General features: G+C 46.6%; 1 protein-coding gene across 4 annotated transcripts in view; it reads right to left on the reverse strand.

Annotated features, from left to right (window-relative positions):
* Window positions 1-19,959, reverse strand: part of IL16 (interleukin 16) — a 95,279-nt gene that overhangs the window by 58,233 nt on the left and 17,087 nt on the right. For all 4 annotated transcript variants that reach the window (XM_064480643.1, XM_064480642.1, XM_010986825.3 and 1 more), the window contains exon 2: window positions 9,549-9,961. In XM_064480643.1, the coding sequence (XP_064336713.1) occupies window positions 9,549-9,961 (413 nt within the window). The remainder of the gene's footprint in view (window positions 1-9,548; window positions 9,962-19,959) is intronic.

Consider the following 19,959-nt stretch of genomic DNA (forward strand, 5'->3'; position numbering starts at 1 on the left):
ACTGCCAATAGGCAAAGACGAGAAACAAACAAACAACGGTGCCCTTTCCTCTCTGGCCTGGCCAAAAGACCAGGAGAGAGGGAAAGACCAACAACGACCTAGTGGGAACCCCAGCTCCTGCCCCACCACCAGGGCACCATCAGGAGCATGTGCTGGTAGCAGCAAACCCTGGCAGGTGTCCCCACCCCTGTCCCACAAGTAGGGCGCTGGGAGGTGGTCCAGTCTACCTGCAGTAGTGGTGGCAACAAAGCCCAGGCTGACCCAGACCCCACTGTCCAACTGGGGCACAAGCAGAAGGGAAAGCCGCCCGTCGGGGCAGGATCGGCTGAGTGCTTCATTTTCCTGCCCTCCACCTAGCGGCAAAAGAGACCCAGGCCCAGCAGCTTCTGCCCGTCCCCACCCTGAGTGGCAGGTGGTCACCGGGGATGCCAGGCAAGCCAGGGGAGCTCTCTCCACCCCAGCAGGCAGAACCGCGGGGGTTAAGCAGGAGCTCTAGCAGTGCCAGAAACACAAAGCAGACCGGAACAACACTGCGAGGGCTCTGAAGATGAAAATGCCATTACAACAAGAGCCCACAAAAGTAGTCCAGAACTATATACCAAATGCAAGCAGGTGGCCACCTGCTAAAATGGAAAATTTAAACCAGATCAAGAGACTCCAACATAATAATGAAAATGACAAGATATAATTAAAAGTCATTTCTAACAACAAAAACCAGGAATAGGAACCATATTCAATATCTTGTAGTGGCCTATAATGAAAAAGAATATGAAAAAGAGTACATATACATATATATGTGTATATGTATGTATAAATGTGTCACTGCTTTGTACACCAAAAATTAACACAATATTGTAAATCAACTATACCTCAATTAAAAGAAGAATCAGGAACATATGATTTGAATGAGAAAAGACAACCACTGATGCCAGTACTGAGATGAATCAAACGTCAGAACTGTCTGACAAGGTTCCAAAGCAGCCAGCATAAACGTGCTTCAACAATCTCCACAAAGGCTCTCGAAACGAATGAAAAATTAAGAGAAATCAACCAAGACACAGAAGGGGTTTGTTTTGTAAAGAAAGAAGCAAACGGAGATTCGAGAATTAAATGCAAGAAACCCAGAGAAACTAACACCAAGATACCTCCTAATTAAACTCCTGAAAACCTAAAGACAAAGAAAAAATTCTTAGAAACAACCAGTAACAAGTTCATACCGTACAGCACAGGGAACTATATTCAATACCTTGCAGTAACTTACAGTGAAAAAGAAAATGAAGACGAATATATGTATGTTCATACATGACTGAAGCCTTGTGCTGGACACCAGACATTGGCACAACATTGTAAGCTGACTATACTTCAATAAAAATATGTGTGTGTATGTATGTATGTATGTATGTATATATATATATACACAAATAAAATAAATTATGATACATTCATGTGATGGAAACTTACACAGCTATTAACATTCTTTCAGACGCTCTCCTATCGCCAGTACCCAGCATTCATTCTTCAGTGGGAACATATAGATTCGTCTTTCTGTGACACACAATTGTGGCAGCATGTCCCAGAAATCCAGAGGGAGAAGGCTGTCTCAGGGAGGGATGGTGGCCGCTAAAGGGTAAAGGGAGGGTCGGGAAAAGCTTCACGGCAGATATTGTGTTGGCGCTGGGCCTTAGGGAATGACTACGACGCGGATTCATGAGAGTAAGTGTCAGGAAGGTGTTCCAAGTGGAGGGGACGGCAAGGGCAGAGCTCGGAGATGGTCACCAGTGGGCTGTATGCAAAGAACAGGGAGAAGCCTGGGGCGGCTTGGAATGTGCACATGAGGGGCCATATTGAGAAACAGCTGGAAAGGTGGATAGTTTACTTCTTCTTCCCGATTTCTCTTCCCCTCCTGCTTCTTTCCACCAAATTCCTTTCCACCAACCAAGTGGTGTCCCATCAGAACCAATGAGATTCAAAAGACCAACTTCCAGGCAGATCGCTCCAAATGTCTTTTGACAATGGAAACAACAAGCAGAAAGCACGTGGAGTTTGGGAGACAGCAAGTGCCTGTTAATCATACCTGGGGGCCGCCCGGCCCGTTTCCTGCACGTGGACCGCCCTGGCCTCTGTCCCCACCCTCCCCCCAACACACAGGGATGTGGCTGGCTCCGTGGGAGTCCTGGAGCCCCAAGCTTCCCTCCCAGTGGCTGCTCTCCGCCTCCACAAGCTGCTCTTCTGTGGCAGGAAGGGGCAAGCGGCCAAAGGACTGGGTTTCCCACTTGCCAAGGGAGGCCGGGCCTCAAAGCCACAGGCTGAGCTGCTCAGAGGCAGCAAAACGAAGGGACTCATCTGCTCATGGAGGGCCTTGACCACCCTCTCCCCACCCAACAGCACATGCCAGAAACTCAGGCAGCTGACCTGACCTCATCACATCCTGAGTCACTCTGCATGAGTGGTGACTTTGCCTAACCGATCATTTGAATTTGTACAGAAAAGCAGGATTTTCCACACTACAGAGGCCATTCCCATGTGGATCAAAGCATTCTGCATCTTTTTAGGAGGGCAGCCCCAGAGGGTGGACCTCCCACACTTCTGGTCTCATCTGCTGCTGTTCTATTCCCAAAGCGAGTGTCCAGTGACTCCAGACCCCAACCAGTGGGAATGCCCAAAGCAATGTCCAATGTAAACCCATGTGTTGGCTCAAAAGACCAGTGCAAGCTCAGGCTGTGTCAATAGACCCTCGGCCTTAAGGGTGGCCTCATTATACTCATTTATGCAACCATTCTTTCCACAAATATTTATAGAGCCATTACCATGTGCCAGTTCCCAGTCGAGGGTGAATAAATACTGGGCTTCAGGCCTCTTTGGTGATCTGCTAATATTTAGCTGGAGAGAAACTGAGAAACAAATGAGGTGGGAGGCATCAGATTGCATCAAGGGACCTTGTGTCCCCAACCCCATCTCTCTCCCCTTGGTCTATCCTCTCAAGAGCAAATCACATCACTGGTGTGCACAGACCGAGGCAGGAGGGGTGCCGGGGTGGCTGTGTGCTGGGGTGTGGGGGTTGATGGTTAGAGAACTGCAGGTGTCCACACGCTTGCATGGAGGCCACTTGTGCCACTGGACAGTGCTGGGAGTAGTAGGAGAAAGGGGATCATGGCCAGTGGCCAGGAGCCAGGAAAGGGCTCTCCCTGTGTCCTCATAACCCAGCACAGAACGCTGAGCAATCCAAGAACTTATTTGAACTTGGCTATCCAAGTACTTACAAAGGTATGTTTGTCAAGGTAGGAGGGCAGAACATATTTTCAACTTGACTTTTAACTTTTAAACATTGAGACATCTGACATGTAGATCTTCATTTGTCCTCTTGTCCCAGGTCCTGCCCATGTTAGAGGCAGAAGGGAAGTGATCTCAATGAGAGGCCCAGAAATGCAGGAAGGAATGAAGAATGATGGAACGGGTGAGCACGTGCATTAATGTAAGTGAATGTTAACTCTACAGAACAGTAATAACGATCTGGTCTTGAGTTTTAAAAATACGTAGACTTGAGATGCATGATGATAATGTCAAAATAGTAGGCTGGTGTAAATGGACTTGTATATTCTAAGGTCTTAGTGTTGTCTGAGAACTGATAAAAGTCCTAACTTATGTAAGACTGTAATACATTAAGAACATAGCTTGTATATTTTAATGATTAAAAGAATGGTAAAAAAAAATGTGTAACTAACAAGCTAATTGAAGAGGAAATGGAGTAGTAAATATATATATATATTAATCTAAAAGAGGGAAAGAAGAGAGGGTAAAAAACAAGTTTAAAACTTTTGGGACAACTAGAAACCAAACAATAAGAGAGTACAGACAGATCCAAACATACCTGAAATGACATCAAATAGAAATGGTATCAATACTCACTATTATAAAATAAAGATTGTATGATGGAAAAAAATAACCTAATTACATGCTGTTTACGTGAGCTATTCCTTAAATATGTGAACAAAGGTTGAAGATAAAAAGAGGAAAACAGATACACGATGCAAACACTAACCAAAAGGAAAAAATAAAAAGGCTAATGGCTCAGAATGGAGATCAGAGTTAGACAGATAGATAGATAGATAATAGTTAGTTCTTGACTTATAAAAAAAGATAATATATCATGACTAAATTGATTTTATTTCAGGAATGCAATATTATTTTAACATTCAGTGGGGCAAGGACAGGCTTTTCAAAAAATGGTGCTGGATCAACTGGATAGCCATACAGGAAAAAAAAATTTTTTTAATGTGTATCATGCAAGGTATACAAAAATCGACTTCATATGAATTAAAGATCCAAATGTGAAAGATAACACGACAAAGCCTCCTGAAGAATCATGGGAAAATATCTTTACGACCTTGAGGCAGGCAAAAATTTCTTTAAAAGGACCTCGAGTAAGTCTGGAGTGGGGCTTGATCTGTGAGGTGTAAAAGTGTCTCCCTCCCATTCCCACCACCTCCTTTGGCTCCCGTGCCCCCACCGTCTCCCTCTGCATTTTGGCCCCAATCCCCCTCGCACACCCCGCCGTCTGGCTCCCTCCAGGGAAGCACTGCCTACAGCCTTCGTCCACACTCGCTGAGCCTCCTGGAGCATCAGCTGGGCCTCGCTCACTCTCCTGTTTCAAGGTTGCTTACATTTTACACAGACTGAGCTGGACCCATTCACCTCCAGGGAGGCCCCATAAAGAAGGACATAAATCCTACGCCTGTAGAACACTCAGGGGAAATGAAAAACAACCTAGACAGCTCCTTCAAGGATATAATTCCCCAACGACTCACCCTCTGTATGGGACTCTTTCCATTAAAAAAAAAAAAAAACTGAACAAGGAGCTCAGGGGAGGGGACAAGGGACAGGATTAATCATGCTCACCCTGTCCCCTTCTCTAGACTGCAAGCTCCCTATGAGAAGGAACAGTATCAAATGTGTTTCTCCATCCCCAGAGGATAGCTCATAGCAGGTGCTTTGCCAGCGTCTGGGAAACAAATGAAAAGGGATGAGGAGGGAAAGAGAGGCCGGTTTGGGCAAGCTTCAGTCCCACCTGACTGGGCTTCCTTCCCTTTGGCATCAGCATCCTACTTAAAGGGCATTTGAAAATCCTCTTTTCATTCGGACAAAGACCATGGGTCTGGAGCAGCCAAGGAGTCTGCGCATCCCCACCTTTGAAAGGTCTCGGTAAATCGCATTTGTCTTTGCTAGGTTGGGGAATCTGGCTTTTAACATTCTTCCCCTTGAATGCATCTCAGGGGTCTGGAAGCTCCCCCTGAGGAAGGAGCCCCACCGATCCCTGAATGCCCAGGACAGATTCAAATGCTTACTCCAGATTCGGCACATCCCTGCCCAGCCGGGGCACAGCCCTGGGCGGTGATTTACTTCGTCCCGGTTGCGCCAAACACAACACATCCAATAAGGCTTTTTTTTTTCAGTTGGCTGTTTATCTAACTTCCTCCTTTTTAATTTTCATATTAGGCGTTTCTAGAGGAGAGGCTGATGTCACAGGGCCTCTTTCCAGATGTTGTTTTGAAATCCAGGTAACCATGGCATTGCTGGAAGCTGAGGAGTCCATCTGGGCCAACTGAGTCACGCCTGGGTGCAGGGCAGGGCAGGAGCAGGGCGGGGACTAGAGTGTCCCTGCGAGAAGGGAGAGGGAGGGGGGCGTTACTGAGTACACAGAGGCTCCTCCAGAAAAGATACTGGGGCCAGTTGTCACCTCTGACCTTCCTGCCCTGGCACTTCTTTTTTTAACGCCTTTGCTGAGGTATGATTCCTGTACAGTAAAGTACATATACTTCAAAAGTACAATTTGATGAGTTTTGATAGATGTATATACCAATGAAACCACCACCACAATCAAGATAGCTAATATTTCCATCATTCCCCAAAAGGTGCCAATTTCAAATTCCTAATTTATGCCTTCCCACCCGCTCTACCCCTTGCTAACCGCAAGTCTGTTCTCTATGTCTGTGAGTCTGTGCCCTGGCACTTTTGATAAGGGACCTGCTCAGGCAACTGAAACCCTCACTTGCTTAGAACTCATTAATAGATGGTTAAAGATCACCTGTGGTCCTTAAAAAGAAAAGAAGATCCTGGGTTCTGAGCTGACCAATACCCCTCTCTGCCTTCCCAGGTCATCCCTGCCTCAAACCTGACTCAATGTGCACTTCTGCCCCGACCCCTCCTCAGCAAATAAACTTCTTTCCAGCCTGAGTCCCCCTTCATGTCCCTCTGCCCATTTGCACCGCTATGATCTGGATTTGACTTGTCTACTTGGAGATCCCGCTTTTGCCTTCTCTAGGATGCCCCTCCCCAGACAGAGCTGCATATTCCTCCTTAGCGTCCCTACGATTTCCCTTACAGATCTGTAGCCACGCCCTGAAACAGGACGGACCCATTTCCTCCTGTCTTCATCGTTAGCCTATGAGCACCGCAAAGCTACAAGTCTTGCCCATTGTCTGACACATGTCTGAAGGCACTCAGTAAATGCTACTGAATTCATTCACTACTTCATTATCAGTGTCAGCCAGTGTCCCCACCCTAAAACAGAAATAATAAAAATAATAATAATAGTATTTATTAAGCAATTACTATGTGCACTGTTTTAGGTAGATTTTCTCATTGTAAATACTTATAACTTTATCCTCATAAAACTCATACGAAGTGTATTTTATTATTGACGTTCTCCATTTATTTAGTGGATGAGAAAATGGAGGCACAGAGAGGTAAAGTGAATTGTCCAGGATCACACAGCTACTAAATGGAAAAGCTGGACTCAAACCCAAGCAGTCAGACTAGTGAGCCCGCACCCCTAGCCTTGAGCCACTGCCCCTGAGACATACTAATGCTGCTGTGACCACCTACTCCCAAGGTTCAGGTGGGAAGGGGACAATGAGATAGAGCTGTAAAAACATTTTTTAAACCAAAGTATGGTGCACATGCAGATCACAGAAAGATGAAAAAGGTGCAGCTTGTCCATGACCCCTTGCCAGTTTCCTCCCTCGTGCCCATTCATCCAGCTTCCCCAGGACTCCAGACTCCTGCCCCTGGCCGGGTGCCCAGAACAGAGCTCCAGACACACTCTCCTGGGGACGGTGGCCCCCGCATAAGCACTCGGTGCATCTCACCTCCCCGTCTTTGCTTGTGCAGTTCCCTCCTCCCGGGATTCTCTCCAACCCAATCCTGCTTTGTCAAATGCTGTGTCCCTCGGGGAACATCTCACCTTTTCCCGATCATTTCACAGCCCCAAGTGTTTCCCATCTTAGAACACGCCATCTCCTTTCCCTGGGGTTGGTCAGGTCAAATCTTGCCATTAAACTTAATGCCTCACATCCTCTCACACCCTACATCCTTCCATCCACAAATGCTGTTGGCTTTGCCTTGAAAACAAATGCCTACCCTGACCATTCTCAGGTCCTCCATCACAACCCCCTCCATCCAAGCTACGTCATTTCCGACCTGGGTTACTGTTGTAGCTCTGCTAACCGGCCTCCCTACGCTCCATCCTCGGCTCAGCAGCCAGCGTGCTCCTTAAAAGGATCATGTCACTCCCCTGCTCAGTCTTCTGACATTTTCCCATCCTTTTTAGAATAAAATTCCACGCGTGGTGCCTGGCTACCAAGCCAACTCCATCTCCCCCCTTCCCCTTCCCTGGGTACCCCATGCATGCTCTTCTCCTCTGTGCTCCACCTGCACACTCCTCTCTTCATGTCTTTGCACATGCTGTTCCCTCCGCCTGGAATGCTCTTCCCCCAGATGTTCAGATGATGCCCTCCTCCGCTCCACTCATGCAGGTCCTGGCTCACATGTCACCTCTTTGGAGAAGCTGTCATGATCGCCTTTTCAAAAAGGGCAGTGATTCCCTCTCCTCACTCTCTATCCCTTTATCGTGTCATTTCCCCAGAGCCCCTCCCTATTTCATATTACATCATATGCTAATTGGCCACCATCTCTATCCCCCAAGCAGAATAAAAGCTGCCCAAGGGCAGGGACTGAGTCGTTTGGCTCACTCCCCAGAACCGGGCCTGACATGGGTCAGTACTCCATATAGATTTACTGCAGGCACTGACGCCCACCCCCATAGACATGCCCCCTCCTTCTGAGCTCCCTGCAGCCCTCCTGGAGTGTATCTCTTTACTCCAGTTTAGACAAGTTCCTTGAAGGCATGGGCTGGACCCCCACAGTGCCTGGCACATAACAGGTGCTCAGGAAATGCTCGTGCAATTAAATAGAAGCAAGTAAAAGTTCATTCTTGGAGTCCACTAGAGTCTCAAAATGATTTTTAAATTACATTTATCTGAGCTCTAACCTGGACCAATCAGTATTATCATTAATAAACTTGGCTCTCAATTGGTGGACTGTAAACTTGTCATATTTGTGGCAAACCCAGAGCCTGGCCAGCCCGCCCCCACACTGGCAAACCCAGTGGGCTGCTGGTCCCTCCTTCTATCTTGTCGGGTGAGTTCAGGTCATATCAACAGACACCACCTTGGCGGAGATGGAGCAGCCTCTGCTGGGTGGGGCCTCCTGGAGGCCACTGTGTCTGGAGACGATTGGGCCTGACCTGCTAACCTGTTACATAACGTTACATGATGTTCGTTATTATACACATGTTAAGCAATGATTTTCCTCCTCGAGGAGGCAAGTTGTGCCAAAGCACTGAATTCCCTCCAAAGGTACCATAATGCTTTCCCTATTTGCTGCTGATGGTCACGCGACTGTGCCCAGCAGGACTGGGCGGGAAGGGGTGCAGGAAGCCCCTCTGGGCTGGCCCATCGCTGAGCACGCCGCACTGGCTCCAAGGTTCAGGGCTGCTCGGACCCTTGAGAAGAATCCCACCTTTGACGGGAGGCTGAATACGCACTACTTGACAGAGAACAATCCGAGAGTAAAATTCTTTAATCAGCCTCTACCTCGCGGTACCCTGCAATTTCCACCTTGCTGTGATAGCAAATATTGAAATACGGTCCAACGGAAAACGTTCTGAATTTTGGCAGGTCTCCTAACCTTACTTAGCTTTCCCTCTCTCCCTTATGGCTCCGCTTGTCACCTTCAGCAGTGACACGGCTGCCGGACGTGGCAGGAGCAAACTCGCTCAGCCTGCACTCCCAGCCCAGCTGGACATAAGGGCTCCTCCTCTGCCCGGGCCCCACCTGTCAGCTTCCATCAGGTTCTCCGCTGGCTGTGATCTGAGCTGCCTGTGGGATGCTGGCTATCTGCTGTCTGGGGACGAGACCTTCCCAGTGTACTGACTGTTGTGTTGCACCTGGCATTTTCCAGCAGGGATTGAGGCTCAGTTTACCTTGAGCTGACACAGCACCTCAACGGACCGCTCCAGCAGGAAGGTCAGCTGAGCTTGTTCACTGCTGTGCTCACTCATATTCCACTGGGCCCTGCCTCAACTGCTTCCCTGCTCTCGGTCACAGAACGCTGTGCCTTCCTGACTTTGGCATAAAGGGGTTCGAAGACTTTAATTCACAGCACCGGAAGCCAACGGTGGGCTCCTCCGGCCCCACAGCTCCTGGACATACCTTCATGAAGAACATTCTCCTGCAGTTCTTGCCTCGATCACTCCCAGCTGCCTGGAGCTGAGCGGCCTCGGAGGGCAGCGTGAGATCAGGAACACTGCCGGGCCCAGCCTCCGACGTGTCTGCCAGCTGCACAGAGGAGTGGAAAATCCCCTCCTTGCCCTGGCCCAGGGAAATCTCAAAAGGATCCGGATATTTCTCATCAGGGCTTGAGCCGTCGTCACTGGTCTTAGCATTACAGAGGATCAGGGACCGGGAGAGCGACCGGAATTTTGTGGATTTTCTGCTCTTTCCCGAACGGCTATGCGGCTCCATCCTCAGAGAGGAAGTAAAGCTGCCTTTCTTTCGTTCCTGATCTCTGGCCCTTGGCTGACGGCTGGTGACTGGACTGGGCTTAGCCACCACTTCATGCGTCCCTGGAGGGAAGAGAAAACAGGAAGAAGCCATGTGACTTGCTGCTGGCACGAGGGGCCAGACAAGAATCCTGGAGCTGAGACCAGTGCCCAGCACGGTGCCCGTGAAACAGGACAGATGGGAGATCGTCATTCAGTGTCACTGGTCCTTCCAGGTGCCGCCGTAAGGGTTTGGTGAATCCAAGTGTTTACCACGTCCTGCACCCCCAGGCTTCTGGAAGCCGGAGCTTCTCTTATCCGAGCCCTCATTCTACAGATGGGGACACTGAGGCACAGAGAAGGGAGGCGCAAACCCAGAGCCACAAAGAGCTTTCACAGAAGAGCCAGTGATCAGAGTCACAGGAGGGCCTTTGAGGTCCTAGCGACCTGTGCTTTGTGATTTTTAAACATAAAAACCATTCTTCAAATAAAAGTCTACAGGGGACTCTGGACTATACAGTAGGTCAGTGGGCCGGGGTGGGGGAGGTGGGCACAGAGAGGGTAGAAGGAAACTAAGCCACACTTTCCTGTCCCCTTCTGATACCCCTGGTCTCTCCTGCAGCATCTCCAAGGAAACCCGAGAATTCACGGAGCCCAGCCTGGAAGACTATTGGTGTTCGTGCCCTCAATTCTCAGATGAAGAGCCTACGAACCAGGGAAGTTGGGCATCTTGCCTGATGCTGACACCCACAGCCGTCTGAGTGCAGAAGAAGGGGAGGCACGGTCAGCGCGTGCCGCAGGGCTGAGCACACAACAGGCGCCTGGCCAACCTGCGCACCCTGCCCTGGGACCGAGGTCACCCCTGGCCGGCACTGCAGCCAGGCTTGGTCTCCTGCTCGGTCGCCTGTCCCCACCGGGGGGCCAAACTCTCACAGGCTGACGGATCAAAGGCTGTCTCCATCTATCCGTCAAGAGGCGCAGACCATGGATTCGGTCTCCACGAGGCAGGCGGTGAAAGGAGCTCTGGGCCCAAAGAAGCTCTGGCTCAGGCCCAAGCCACAGAACAGAGCCTGCTGCCGGAGTGACAAACCGTGGGTGCTCTTGGCCCGCGGGTGTTGCCGTCTGAGCAGAGACCTTCCAACGTTTCATTAAGTAGGAGCCCTTGCACGTTATATAATCCCCCAAAGAGAACTTCCTCTTAAAAGAAGACAGTGTTTTTCAATACCCAGTTGCCCCATTTTATTGTTCTCTGTATTAGCATTTTAGTTTCATCAATTCATCCACCAACCACCTACAGCAACCAATAGCAACAAATTAAAATGAATGAACGAGAAACCACTGGAGAGCCTACTATATACACGACACCCTTCTTAGTGCTTTAGTGTAAGTTAATTCAGTGTCGGTCCATTTCATCAAGCACCCTCTTGCCAAAGTCCTGGCCTCCGTCCTTCCGTCTCAGATAACAGCAAAGCCCCAAGCACAGGTGAATCCAGTCCTCTACTGAGTTCCACGCCTGCTTGCAGGCTTCCGAGCCCTGCAGGGGACAGACACTTCCACTCCCGAGCAGATTGGCACCGTGAAACATTCATGGTCAACAACTGGGCCTCCGGCTCCAGCCAGCAACTGTACAGTGCGTGCGTCCATGGTTAACCCAATCGTACGTTCCCAGTAACGACTGTTTCAGAACTTCACTCTCTGCAGAACTAGATTTACCTCTCTCCTCATCGTAAACAGATAATGTCACCTTCTGCTTCAGAGAAACACAGAAGTTCTCAGGTAGGAAGCCCCCAACTTTCCACCACTGAATTTACAAATCCATCTGCCATCCATACATACCTGTACATTCCCTTTAGAGTGAGACTTCTGCCCTCCTCTTGAGGCCAATCCACCCATCTGTTCTCTGGGTCCCACTCCTCAGTCTCCTTAGGCTTAGCAAAAATAAAAATAATGACAGCTAACATTTATTTAGTGCTTGTGATGTACTGTTCTAATTGCTTTACCACTCAGTCCTCACCAAATCCTTTATAGGCTCCACAGATATCCTCATTTTACAAAAAAAGATAACGGAGGCACAGAGAGGTTAAGTAACTTTCCCAAGCTCACACAGCTAAGAACTCAGTCAACGAAGGCCTTCAACCAGGCAGTCTAACTCTGGAGCTCGCCTGCATCTTCGTGGTGGCTCCACGCTGCCGCTGATATTACCTCTTCAGCCTCAACTTCGCCCTCTGTTCTGGGTTTTATCATCAACGTGTAAACACACTCAAATTGTTTGTCTTTTAAAAACTATGTGTTGAATCCACACCCTCCTCCTGTTACCTGCCTCTCTTTGATCCCCTTCATATCTTCTTTTTTCTTTCTTTCTCTTTATTATGGTAAGAACACTTAACATGAGATCTGCCACCTTAACAGATTTTTTTAGTGTACAACACAGTGCTGTTATCAACAGGCACAAGGTTGGCAGTGGACTCAGCCCTTCCTACCTTCTCGAACAAACATTTTATGGTCCGTACTTTCTGTCCAAAGGCTCACCTCCCCTTTAAGCCACAGCCCAGAGTCTGCTTCCTTCCCCGAAAACCACAAAAACTCTCTTTGATCAGTTCTGCATTTTACCTGCACCAAAGACATGAACCCAAGCCCAGAGGGCATGGTCTGCTTGCCCAAAACCTGCTTTCTTTCTAGAGGATTTATTAACCTGAATATCAATGCTCAGATCTCTTGGCTGAAGAATACAAAGAACTCAAGCTTTTAGAATCGTCCTTTTTTCCTTTTTATTATTTGCCTTTACTTCCAGATGTCACCTTTCAAACCCAAACTGTAAATGCTCTCCTTCCTGCCACCATCCCCCAACACGGGAGTTCTTCTGCATTCCACCAATCCACCTTCCCGGAGCCAGCAGCTCTCAACACCAGCATCACTGTAAGGATGAATATATCCAACCCTCTGTGCATTTTGTTCAGCATTAATGAGGACTCCCCATAGTTCACCTGGGACTCATGGAGAAAGCAGAATGTGTGTGTGTGTGTGTGTGTGTGTGTGTGTGTGTTGGTCACAGCCAGCACTGTCCACAGTTCATTAGGCATTTGAAATACTGAAAGATAATCAGAATTTAAAATCCTTCTGGACTTTTGTTCATGCTCTACAGGGAGGATATACACATGGAGCTGCTGAGGGCCACCATGTAAAAAGGGCTTCCTAAGAGTGAAGCCAACACAGAAGGTACAGAATTCACAGAGGAAGCAAAAGAGGGAGAGGAAGGAAGATCGAGAGAAAGAATGTGAAGGACGGGTCTAGATGATACAACATAAGCACTCAGATGCAGCCATGCCTGAAGCCACGCTCGCTATCCATTCACTTATGCAAACTAATGAAACCTCTCCTTTTTTGCTTAAAAAGAATCCTCCTGGCATAGTTTTTCTTCTGTCTGATGCCACTGGCATAAGTTATGGAAAACAGAGACATTTAAGGACCAAGAGGCTTTTTAAAACTGTCCTTTACTCCATCCTAAGCCCAGAAGAGGAGCTGGTCACCCCCAGTCAAGGCCCAAACTCCTCTCTCCTTCAGTGCCTGGCTCTGGTATAAAAGCCTCTTGTGTTCTTTTTTCACCAGGCATTGCCACAGTCCGCATGGACTCTTAGAATTCAAACCCAATTCCCTTTCTCCTCCACACCCTCCCTAGCCTGCAGCAGGTATCCCAGCAAAGGGAAACTCAATCACTGGTCATTTTCTGGAACATCAACATTTGGGGACCTTTGGGACACAGGTACAAGGCTGTGTGCTTCACTCAGCGGTAGAAAAGTTGGCTGCACGTAGGATTTAGGAGACCAGAGGGCTCGAACTCCGTGGTGGAAACCAGGCTAATCCCAGTGGACCACTGCAGGAGTGTCTGATGAGTACTGTCAGTGTTTCCAAATAAGCTTCTGCAGAGAGCACTGGGACTTTCTGTGGCCTTGGCTCTCACGTGGGATGGGAGACTGGCAATGATGCACCACGGGGGAGGGAATTAACCCTCTGGTCCAGAGCAGAGATGCTTTGCAGAATGAACCTTGTCATTAAGGAAAGTGTTAAAAACTAAAGGGAATGACTGCAGAAGGGTTGTAGAGGAGAAGCCAGGACTGGACTTCTGTGGGATACTGCGTTCCCCCGAGGCCTGGCATAGAGAAGGAGAGGAGAGAGAGGAGAGAGAGAGAGAGAGAGAGAGAGAGAGAGCGAGCAGGGGGAGTAATTGAAAACACAGTGCCGTGGTCACATGGTTCAGCTTAGCTTTGGTAATTGTGCTCAGGACACTGGAACCAGCTCTTGCTCCCTAATGGAACCAAACGTCAGCAGAGCTTGGGGGCAAGCCCGTGCCCTTCCCCAACTCCAGCCCCCTTTCAAAGGTCAGAACTCAGGAGCTTTCTCTGATTGTGCCCTGGGCTCCACAGGCACTTGCCAGACTCTTGTCAGATCTGCTCTGCCCCCAGTGGATCTGGTGGGTCCCTTCCAGAGGCTTCCCGGGAAAGCACAGCTATGGTTTCTGACAGGACTAAGCAAAGAGCACCAGCCGCTCCCACTTCCCAGCAGAAAAATCCAAAGGACCCGCTTTGCCCCAGGAAACGGCTCTCCTGCTCTGCAGAGGCCTCTCCCCCGACACCAGGAGAGTATTTGCTCTTTAGGTAAACCTTCCAATAGAACGCTCGGGCCGGTAGGGGCTCCCCCTCACGCATAGGAGAGGATCTCACAGCCAAAAGGGATAAGGGCTGACTCATCGCCACAGCTTTCCACATGTGTTTAGACCAACCTTGGCCGAGCTGTCATCTGTACAGAAAAGCTCAGCGCAGTGAAATGAATGGTTCCTCCTTTAAAGGAGCTTGAAAAACTCCCAGATCGTGTGCCTGGCGGGGAAGGGTCAGTAAGTGCCACCTTCTCTCCTTCTCTCTTTCCTTTGTTTTCATCTGTTCATGCAGCGAGCACTTGCTGAGAAAAACAACTATGTTCCACGCAGGGCAAAGCTCACCCGCTGGAGGAAAGGCCACACTGTTTCCATCTGGTTAAAATACACTTAATTCACTGGAGAACTTCGAGAGGGTGACTAACCATATGGAGAAAGGGGAACTCGTTGATAAAATGTGTTTCACATTTCTGAATTCTTCCACAGTGTTCTATATCAAAGGCAGTTTTTCAAGTTTGGTCACTCTGGCCCAGGGGGTATTTTTGGTCTTGAACTGAAGAGTGACTCAGAGATAAGAAATGAAGGGAAGAAATTTATGGCTCCTGCTTTTTCTAAAAGAGTATCTTTTATAGGATTCTGTGTGATCTGTGGCTGGGACCAATGGTGTGTGCCTGTATACATTGTTCACAGGACCAGACAAATGGCACAGTGCCTCACAGTCTCCTTCCCAAATGGTAAAGAGGGCAGGTTGTGTTGAAGTTAGTTTTATACTCTCGGTCTTTCTTCCTCGGCACAGTAACCTCCAGGACAGGAGACCATGTCCCAGAGCTCTGCCGGGGCTTGGCACAGAGCAGGGCATTTGCACATCCAGTGAATGAATGAATGGTGGGTGAACATCTCAAAGGTCCCTCTGTCTTCAGTTGACCTTTCCCACACCAATATAAAGTGACATGTTCCCAGGTGTGAGATGGTTAATTTTCTGTGTCAACTCGATCGGGCCAATGGGTGCTCAGATACCTGGGAAAACATTATTTCTGGGTGTGTCTGTGAGGGCATTTCCAGAAGAGATTAACATTTGAATCCATAGACTCAGTAAAGAAGATCGGCCCCTCTCCCTTGAGGGCCTAAACAGAAGGAAAAGGTGAAGAAAGGGAAAAATCACTCTCTCTGCTGGAGCTGGGACAGCCATCCTCTCCTGCTCTTGGACACCTGGCTCTTGGGCCTTTGGACACAGACCAGGACTTACACCGTTGGCTCCCCTGGTTCTCAGGCCTTTGGGTTTGGACTGGACTGTATCGCCAGCTTTTCTGGGCCTCCGACTCACAGATAGCCGATCGTAGGACTTCTCAGCCTCCATAATCATATGAGCCAATCCCTCATAATAAATCTCCTTCTTTATATCTATCTATCATCTATCTGTCCATCTGTCTATCCATCTATCTCTATCTATCTATCTATCTCCTATTGGTTTGTTTCTTTGTAGAACCCTAATATACCAGGGGAAACACCCCATCTAGGCCCACAGAAAGAAGGACTCCAGGTGACCAACTGACATCAGAGGGACAACGGGCTGCAGTGGGCTGCTCTTCAGAGTAGATGACAAGTTAGAACATCAGAAAGACATTCTAGTGGGGAGGGTATAGCTCAAGTGGTAGAGCACATGCTTAGCATGCACAAGGTCCTGGGTTCAATCCCCAGTACCTCCCCCAAATATAAATAAACAAACCTAATTACCTCCCTCTCATTAAAAAAAAAAAAAGGAAATTCTAGAATCTGCTCCTGGGGAAAATCCTGAAGACAAGTGTAAGAGGTCCTCAGACGGGCCACCGCGCTTTCAGCATCCTGGAAGGCGATCGAACCCATCAACACGTAGGTACAAATGCGCCAAAGCCCAGGCCTCTGAGACGAAGGATGGAGATGCACAGGGCTATTCCCCTTAGCATGTATTCCCTCCCAGATGGTAAAGGCTGAAAACATAATTAACCTCAAGAAGAGCCTAGATACACTGGAGAAAGGCACATCACCCACCGCTGTTCTGGGGGGACTGGCTAAGGCTGGTTCCTCATTAAATCTCAGTGCCTGGAGCAGGGCTTCACCTACAGGAGACCCTCAATAAACGCTGCTGCAAGTGAAGCAAGCAGTCATCTACACAAAGTCCTCCTCACGGGTGTTTGTAACTGGGAGGAGTGACAAGCAGGTGTACAAACATCCTGGCGGAGGGTTCAGACTCTGGAGGTCTGCCCCATATTACCTGTGTGACCTCAAGCAAGGTACTGAACTCCGTTCTGGCTTGGGTGGTCACCCACAGAGCAGAGACAACGATGCCAACCACTGTGAGAATGAAAGCAAACAGTTCGGAGAAGGACTCAGCTGAGCGCCTGACCCGTAACATGGACTAAAAAAGAAAAAAAAAATTTACTCAAAAAGAAGTAAAATAGTGGAAGCAACCTACATGTACATCAGTGAGAGATTTTATTCAGTATGCTATGGAGCACTGACACAATGGGACACGATGCAACCAACACCAAGACTAAAATACGCAGATATGGAAAGAGGCCCACGGCACACGGCAAAACTAAGAAACACCATAAAATACCCGTATCGACTGCTTTGGGTTATAAAAATGTACTTGTATGAATAAACACCAAACTGTTAATAATTTTGTTTGGAAGGTGCGGTAAGGTGCTTGGGGGGAAAGGTATTTACAAAGAGCTTTTCCGTTCTACTTAACAATTTCCTATTCCAGATTTCTTTTGACAATAATCGTGTACCCCAATTAGAAACAAAAAAATTAAGCTTTCTATTTTGAAGAATAAAACTGAAATTTATGGCTAATTTTTGTTAACTAGGCATTCTGATTAACCTTATAATAATTTTCTCAGGTTTGAAAATATCGGGTTGAAACGTTTATTGAGATGGCCTCAGATTTACAGATGAATTTGGGAAGAAAGTCTTCCCATCCAGGAACACTTTTTTAATTGTTGTTTTGTTTCTGTATTTGTTCAGATTTTCTTTTTAGACCTTCAATCCAATTTTGCATTTTTCTTCATATTAGACTTTAAATACATTTTTCCCTCAGCATTATGTTCCTATATTGAATGGAATCATCTGTAAAATACTTTTTCCTAATTGGTTATTGCTTATCTATAAGTAAGTTGTAGCTTTTATATATTGATTTCATAACTGGCAACCTTACAGATCTCTGTTATGCCAGAAACTATTCAATAGTTTCTCTTGCATTTCCAATCGTGATTTCTGAATGTTAATAAACTTGCCTCATTTTAAAATATTTATACCACTTATTTCATTATTTTCTAAGTTTACTGCCTAAAGTTTCCAGAGCTTTAGTAAATAATGGCTACAATAGAGTAGTTCCTTCTAGACATTAATAGAAATTCTCTATTTTTATGGTAAGAAGGCTATTGATGCCTAGATCAAGAAAAAAAAAATTTTTTTTATTATATTAAGGAAATAGCCTACTACTTGTAATTTGGGAAGTATTTCCTCCAAGAATGGATGTTGCTTATTAAATGCTTTTTCAGCTCTTTGGCCCTCCTGTGTAACATTCTTCTTTTGAGTTCTCAGTGTGAAGATACAAATTACTGGCTTTCTTAAGACTGAGCCCCCTATATTTTGATCCCATTGGATCCAAGTGCGCAATTCTTTTGAGAATGGGATTTAGGCTCTTTGTATCTATGCTCACGAACAGCAATGTCCTGTCATCTTGTTTTCTGCTGTCTTAGGTTGTGCTGGTGTTGTAAAAGGAATTGGGAGCCCCGGCATAACTGCCTACTCTCTGAAATAGTTTACTAGCTTAAAATATACCCAGTAAAAGTCTGAAGTCGTTTTCCATAAAATCTTTTGGTGCTGGCATCACTTTTGAGGTGGTTCTTTGAAATTTTCCATCATTTCCTTGGTTACTGGTCTATTCAATTTTTTTAAAAAAACTTTTCCTTTGGCAATGTGGATCCCTGACATTGTCTTCAAAGGACCCTCTGGCCAGATTTTCAAATTCATTAGTAAGAGTTGTCCATTATAGACCCACAATTTAAAATGTTTTCTCTGAAACTGTACACACATGCTCTGTCTCTTGTGGCCAAAGTTGTGCCTTTCCGTTGGTCCTCCTTCTTCTTTGCTTTGATTTACTTTGATTGAAAAGATCTGTTCTATCCATCCTTTCAAAGGACTCATTCTTAGAATTAGTGAGAAAACATCTACTCTTTCCGGCTCGCTTTCCAACGTATTTATTTCTGCTTGAGTTTTACTACTTTTTCCCTCCTATTTTTCTTCTGTTTATCTTGTTCTTTTCTCCAGCTTCTAGAGCTTAATATTCACTTTCCAAAATCCACTGTTTCTGTTTTACAAGGAGAGCATATCATGCAGGGGTGACCTGCTCTGGCTTAGAGCCCAACTAGATCTGGGTTCAAATCCCAGTCTGATTATTTACTAAGGGTCTGACCTTGCAAATCTACTTAACTTTTCTGTGACTCAGTTTTGTTGTCTGTAAAATGGGGATGACCTTAGGAGCCACCTCAAAGCAACTGTGTGGTAACAAATGGAGACACTGGATGTAAATCCCTTAGTAGAGTTTGCTGACTGGCTATTATTGCCACCATTGTCATCATCATCATTATTATAAAAAGTTAGAAATTCTCCTCTGAATATCCCTTTGGCCACAACCCATGAATTTTGAAACGTGATGCTCTGATTGTTGTTATTTTAGAGATGGACTGTAACTGCAATTTTGATTTCGAACTTAAGCTCAGTTCTTTTAGAAGGCTGCTGCTGTTATTGTTAATTTCTTGTGGTTAAATTTCCAAGATTTAGCCTTGTTGTTCTTGCAATTTTTTTTATTAGAAAATTCCAATTTAATTGCATTGTGTCCACAGGATGTGTCCTGGACACTTTTTATTTGTTGGGATTTATTGAGGCTATTCTGTAAGCCAGTATGCAATGTGGCTGAAGTTTTAAATGTTCTGTGCACATTTGAAAAGAATGATTATTCTGCTTGGAGTTTCAAATATGATATTAAAATACATATGTATGTATAGGCTCAATCTTACAAGTCATCAACTCTTTACATTTTGTCTAAAGAATCTAAAAAAAGCTTAGAGTGCATTGAAAGTTGGCACCATTGTCTGTAATATATTTCCAAAAATGTTTGTTTTACATATTTCAATGCCTTTATTAGGTGCATAAAGTTCTCTGATTTTCTTATCTCCACTGTGTGTTCTTCTTTGATCTTTTTGTAAAAAGTACCTCTTGATCTGTTTCACAGTTGCCTTAGTTTTTATTTTGTCTGACAGAATTAACATGGTTACCCCACTTTCTTATCTGCATTTGCATGGGTTTTGCCCATCCCTTTATTTTTAACTTCATGTGATTTAGTTTTAAACGTGTCTCTTACAAGTGGGATGTAATTGGATTGAGAGGG

Source organism: Camelus dromedarius, chromosome 29 (genome assembly GCF_036321535.1).
Source record: "Camelus dromedarius isolate mCamDro1 chromosome 29, mCamDro1.pat, whole genome shotgun sequence".
NCBI lineage: Eukaryota > Metazoa > Chordata > Mammalia > Artiodactyla > Camelidae > Camelus > Camelus dromedarius.